Source organism: Poromitra crassiceps, assembly GCF_964638095.1.
Source record: "Poromitra crassiceps genome assembly, chromosome: 14".
In the NCBI taxonomy this organism is placed as follows: domain Eukaryota; kingdom Metazoa; phylum Chordata; class Actinopteri; order Beryciformes; family Melamphaidae; genus Poromitra; species Poromitra crassiceps.
Window position 1 is genome coordinate 29,849,126 of NC_139633.1, and position 6,755 is coordinate 29,855,880.

Consider the following 6,755-nt stretch of genomic DNA (forward strand, 5'->3'; position numbering starts at 1 on the left):
GATTCCACTGCATGTTAAGAAGTGGCTTAAGTTATAAATCAGCACAACCAGTCGTGTGACGTCTCTCCCGCCAGTCCATTGTTGTTGATGGTGTGACGTATAATGTGCGACATGAGGATGTAGCTGATTGACAAAACTAAACCTTACGTTTCAGTTTCAGGACAAACTGCGACTTTCTTGACATGCATAGTTATCCTTTAAATTGACAAAATCTAACATGTGTACCATGTGGCACAATTCAAACGTATCTCTCCGTTCCCCATAAATCATATTTTTTCACACGCTGGTACAGGGAGGAAAGCAGGAAGTGGCGTTCACTTTGGCTCTCTATTGAGAAAGGTCCCTATGATTGTTGGTATTGATTTCAACGATATCCCCCAGCCCTATGCCCTAAGCTTAGCCCCTCCCAGATGTTGGACGATGTGTTATGTAATTGTGCGATGTGTGTTTTGTATTTTGTTTGTTAGGGTTAGGATTATTTTTTATTAGTTTCATTTTTGTTTTGTTTTGTTTAGTTTTTTATTATGGCACTCATTTCTATAGTTGATAGTATAGTTCTATTAAAATAAGAGGAAAACTTACAGCACGAATGATCCAGGTCCAGGCACTCAAGGGGCTTTTGAATATAAAAAGCCTTTATTTGGATGGGCTAACAATTAAAATACACCAACGCGTATCGGCGTCTGCCTTCTTCAGGGTGTAATGATCAAATAAAACAAACAGGGTAATTATATGGCTTCACCACAGGTGTGCCAGGTGAGATTGTATGCACCATTTTTGGGGGCCTCTAGGGGCATCACCCCATTTGGTTGTAGCACAACCACAAAAACATCAATTGAATGACACACTAAAGGCAAGAGGTATACAAATTCAAATATAGTGAAACAGACAAGGCAATCAAAGAACAATTGGGATATTTTTAAGGAAAACGACCTGGGAAAGGAGACAGAACAATGGCTACATCAGGTCTAAGGCCATAACTAGACCATATACTATTATGACCATAAATACTATGGCTATAGGTATGATGATAGCTCAAAGTCTTCATTGAGACCACGATAACTGGTGCCCTTGAGGGCATAAATCCAATATGCCTCTCTTTGTTTGAGGCGTTTCAGTTTGTCCCCACCCCTGGCATCAGAAATGATGGATGACATTCTATATTGACTGCATTTCTATTGTGCTGTCTATATTGAATGACAGTAAATTAGTTTGTCATAAAAAAGGAAAGGAAATGAATAGCAAAGCAATGGGCAAAGTTGACTCCTGCATCTAAAAATCATCTACTTTTTTTTTTACTCCCCAGCCACCATGCCCCCCCTGCCGTGGAGTTTCCTCTTCCTCCTGATCTGCCTCCCCGTTCTCCCCGAAGCCAAACGCCAACCCGGTCAGGGAAAGCCCGACAAACCCCGCCAGCCCCCGCCAACGCCCGCCACGCCCCAGCCCGCCAAGAGGCCCAGAAACCGCTCGGTGCCCGGGTCCGGAGAGCTGACCACCAAGGAGGGGCACCGCTGCACGTGGGAGACGTCCGGGGAAGCCCTGGTGACGCTGCTGGTCAGCTGCAGCGACCAAACCCTGGGGGAGCAGCACAGGTGAGAGGCAGCGGAGGCCTAGTGTAGTGGTAGATTCCCTGCCTACCAACACAAGGGTCGCAGGTTCACGTCTCTGTGTTATCAGAATCAGAATCAGAATCAGAAAGACTTTAATGATCCCCGGGGGGAAATTGGGACAAGTTACAGTAGCTCGCTTACCTACGGCTTGGTCGTGTGTCAGACATTGTGTCGTGTGTGGCTGTCTTTTATTTTATTTTTTTATTTTTTATTTATACAAACAAGACAAACAGGCTCAGACACAGGAAAAGAAAGGAAAGAAAAGAAAACATACATCAACATTGCAACATAGCGCTATCAGCCGCATAAGGTGCTTATATGTTTGTAAAAAAAAAATGCATGGGATCCCACGCAAAGGGTCCATTAGATACCAGCTGGGCGAGCCATCCGTCACCCCTAACCTCAGTTACTGGTCATTCTTAACCTCGTGGAAGGAGGTCAAAAACGGGTCCCAGATAGTTGAGAACCTTCCATTTTGATCATTTGTTCAGCTTGAAAGAGAGACGATATTGATTATTGTGAAGGTATTTCTCCAGAGTCATTGTGGTCCAGCATCATGTTTGAAAGTTCTCATAAGCTAAGAAACAGTTGAGTTTCCCTTAATGCAAGAAAGGCCATCATGACAAAGTGGGTCGGCGATGAATCTCCTTCTGCTCAATTGCGGAAATCTCTCATATCAGATCAGTGCATCCTTAGAGACAAAGTAAAGTTGGGCCTTAAAGGGACAGTCCACTCCAAAAATCAATAATACATCCCCCTCTTCCTCCATCTTCAATTTCTACATCGTCCTCTTCCTCCTGCAGGTACTGGTGTCGGTATGCGGGCAAACCGGACCTGTGCCGGGCCTACGGACTGAAGTCCAGCCAGTACTGGAAGCAGCTGGTGGGCAAGCTGAAGAAGAGGCAGAACGCCTGCGACGGAGAGAAGCTCCTCAAAGCCAAAACCTGCAAGAAGGCCCCCGCCGAAGCCCACATGAAGCTGGCCCAGCGCAGCGGAGGGCAGGAGAGGCAGGGGGGGAGGGGAGGAGAGGAGGAGAGGAAGGGGGGGAGGGGAGGAGGGAAGAAGAAAGATGGAGGGAAGACAGAGAGGAAGAAGTCAGAGGAGGAGGAGGAGGAGGAGGAGAGAAAGCGGGAGAAGAGGACTGGGCTCAGGGAGGAGGGGCTGCTGAACGACATGGAGGCTGGGCAGAGTTACTGCGCAGAGGGATGGCACTCCGTCTGCTCCTTCTTCCTCAAGTTCTTTCAGGGTTAAAGGCTTCAAAAGGTTCACGAAAGAAAAACAGACAAGAAATGAATCAGTCTGAACAGGCAACACGTTCTGACTCCCAACTCAGCAAAAAAGCTACTGATGTTTGGTCAGGAAAACTTGGTATCACTTTTTAACACACTGGGCAGTGGGCACCCCTTTTTTGGGTAGTCCAATAGACTTCTATAGAACTCCCACAACGAGCAGGTTACTCCAATAGACTTCTATAGATCTCTCACAACGTGCAGGGTAGTCCAATAGACTTCTATAGAAGTCTCACAACATGCAGGGTAGTCCAATAGACTTCTATAGAACTCCCACAACGAGCAGGTTACTCCAATAGACTTCTATAGATCTCTCACAACGTGCAGGGTAGTCCAATAGACTTCTATGAAAGTCTCACAACATGCAGGGTAGTCCAATAGACTTCTATAGAACTCCCACAACGAGCAGGTTACTCCAATAGACTTCTATAGATCTCTCACAACGTGCAGGGTAGTCCAATAGACTTCTATAGAAGTCTCACAACATGCAGGGTAGTCCAATAGACTTCTATAGATCTCCCACAACATGCAGGGTAGTCCAATAGACTTCTATAGAACTCCCACAACGAGCAGGTTACTCCAATAGACTTCTATAGAACTCCCACAATGAGCAGGTTACTCCAATATACTTCTATAGATCTCTCACAACGTGCAGGGTAGTCCAATAGACTTCTATAGATCTCTCACAACGTGCAGGGTAGGCCAATAGACTTCTATAGAACTCCCACAACGAGCAGGTTACTCCAATAGACTTCTATAGATCTCTCACAACGTGCAGGGTAGTCCAATAGACTTCTATAGATCTCTCACAACGTGCAGGGTAGGCCAATAGACTTCTATAGAACTCCCACAACGAGCAGGTTACTCCAATAGACTTCTATAGATCTCTCACAACGTGCAGGGTAGTCCAATAGACTTCTATAGAACGCCCACAACGTGCAGGATAGTCCAATAGACGTCTATAGAATTCCCACAACATGCAGCGTAGTCCAATAGACTTCTACAGAACTCCCACAATGTGCAGGGTAGTCCAATATACTTCTATAGAACTCTCACAACATGCAGGGTAGCCCAATATACTTCTATAGAACTCCCACAACATGCAGGGTAGTCCAATAGACTTCTATATAACTCCCACAACATGCAGGGTAGTCTAATAGACTTCTATAGAACTCTCACAACATGCAGGGTAGTCCAATAGACGTCTATAGAACTCCCACAACATGCAGGGTAGTCCAATAGACTTCTATAGAACTCCCACAATGTGCAGGGTAGTCCAATAGACTTCTATATAACTCCCACAATGTGCAGGGTAGTCCAATAGACTTCTATAGAAGTCTCACAACATGCAGGGTAGTCCAATAGACATCTATAGAACTCCCACAACATGCAGGGTAGTCCAATAGACTTCTATAGAACTCCCACAACGTTCAGGGTAGTCCAATAGACTTCTATAGAACTCTCACAACGTGCAGGGTAGTCCAATAGACTTCTATAGAACTCTCACAGCATGCAGGGTACTCCAATAGACTTCTATAGAACTCTCAGAACATGCAGGGTAGTCCAGACGTCTATAGAATTCCCACAACATGCAGCGTAGTCCAATAGACTTCTATAGAACTCCTACAATGTGCAGGGTAGTCCAATAGACTTCTATAGAACTCCTACAATGTGCAGGGTAGTCCAATAGACTTCTATAGAACTCCCACAATGTGCAGGGTAGTCCAATAGACTTCTATAGAACTCTCACAACATGCAGGGTAGTCCAATAGACTTCTATAGAACTCCCAAAACATGCAGGGTAGTCCAATAGAGAGCCGCAGTAACGAGTCCGGAAATCATCGATGCTAACAGCCCTGGTTCAACACAGTTTTCGCCTATGGGAGTTTTGAATGGGTTTTTGGCGCGATGCTTCTAATAAGCTCTCTGGGCAACGCTGGCTTAATCAAACGCGAACCAGATGGTAGTAACATCATCTTCACACATGAAGACCACTTTTATGAGTTTTGAAGCTTTTATGTGCCGTTAAAAGGGCGGCTAGCTAGCAAACGGCTAAATGGGACTACACTGTTGAGTCGATGGGGATATATACGTCAATAACGTCATCACTCAAAGGACGAACACGGAAATTCTCTTTCCCTCACCTGGTTCAGCCCCGTTCAGCCCGGGGTAATCAGTGCACACATCAACAAAAGTCCAGGTTGAGTGCTGACGTGACGTGGAAGCCTATGCGACAGTGTGTAGTTCTGGATTAGCTTAGCACGAGCTTTTTACCTCTAGGGCTCGCATTTACGCTTCAAAACTCATGAAAGTGGTCCTCATGTGTGAAGATTATCCCGCTGAACCTTGGTTCACGTTTGATTAAACTTGCGTTGCCCAGAGACCTTATTTGAAGCATCGCGCCAAAAACCCATTCAAAAATCGCATAGACAGAAACAGTGTTGAACCAGGAAGTTCGGGACTTCCGCATTCAGCCTACAAAAATACGTCATCCCTGCGGCTCTCTATTGACTTCTATATAACTCCCACAATGTGCAGGGTAGTCCAGTAGACTTCTATAGAACTCCCACAACATGCAGGGTAGTCCAACAGACTTCTTTAGAACTCCCACAATGTGCAGGGTAGTCCAGTAGACTTCTATAGAACTCCCACAACGTGCAGGGTAGTCCAATAGACTTCTATATATATCTCACAACATGCAGGGTAGTCCAATAGGCTTCTATAGAACTCCCACAATGTGCAAGGTAGTCCAATAGCCTTCTAGAAGTCCCACAACGTGCAGGGTAGTCCAATAGGCTTCTATAGAACTCCCATAACGTGAAATCTATAGAAGTCCCACAATGTTTTTGCCTAGTGTACAGTATGTATTTTTTGTGTGTTTTTGTTCTTTTATGGCTTATTGTAAAAAACAATAAACATAATACATATAAAAAATAAAAAAGTAATGATTGGAGCGTGACAATTAAATAAAATGGTGGCAGTATGGGGCGTTGTGGTGAGGGGGCAGATGGGCGTATGCCATACTGTATAAGTTTGCCTTCAATGCCGACGACCGGGGTTCGACCCCCAGTGTTTCCCAAGTACATTTCAATCCTGAGCTACATTTGAATTTTCAACTAACAACAATTGCCAACAATAACCGTTACCATACTGTAGTCTGTAACTCAAGTTGTTGGCTACAGTCTTGTGGCATCGAAAAAGAATGGAAAGGGGCCGAGGGGTCATGACCAAATGTCACTAACCCTGATCCTGACCCAAAATCAGCAGGCCTATTTGATCAGTTGGGAGTGAGGATGTGCTGGCGCTATGTGAGATCACAATCTGAATTGCACATCTAAATTAACGTTGGTTAACACTTTACATTAGGGAACACATTTTACCTATTACTAAATTGCTTATTAACATGCATAGTGACTAATAATGAACCAATACACTAACATGCATGTTAATAAGCTACTTATAAATAGTTAATATGTGATCTCTAAATGTCTTACTGATCTTTCACTCAAAATTGCAGCCATTTAAAAAAGAAAATCAGTGCAAGGGAAGTTAATTTGTATAGCACATTTCATACACAGAGACGATTAAAAGTGCTTTACATAAAATGGATTAAAAAAGAGCAGATAGAGACAAGGTAAAGTATAAGATACAAAAGGTCACAGTGCAACATTATTACAGTAGTACATTTTTTACTGTGTGAGTGAATTCATATTTTCTCGATAATTGTATCATCTTGTCTAAACGCACACTTCTCCCCATCAAATGATAACCTCACTGCCATTTGTAGATGTGGCTAATCTTGTCCAATCAAAGCCTTCACTCCATTCCCAATGGAGAAATATTAGACTAGGTTGAG

At 44.1% G+C, this 6,755-nt stretch overlaps 1 protein-coding gene across 1 annotated transcript; it reads left to right on the top strand.

The window, feature by feature from the left end:
- Positions 1–1,311: 1,311 nt before the first annotated feature.
- fgfbp3 (fibroblast growth factor binding protein 3) lies at positions 1,312–2,861 on the top strand (the record flags this gene model as incomplete). The annotated part of the gene is made up of 2 exons (XM_083650810.1): positions 1,312–1,592; positions 2,414–2,861. The coding sequence occupies 2 exons, from the start codon at positions 1,312–1,314 to the stop codon at positions 2,859–2,861; spliced, it is 729 nt and encodes a 242-aa protein (XP_083506936.1).
- Positions 2,862–6,755: the final 3,894 nt, after the last annotated feature.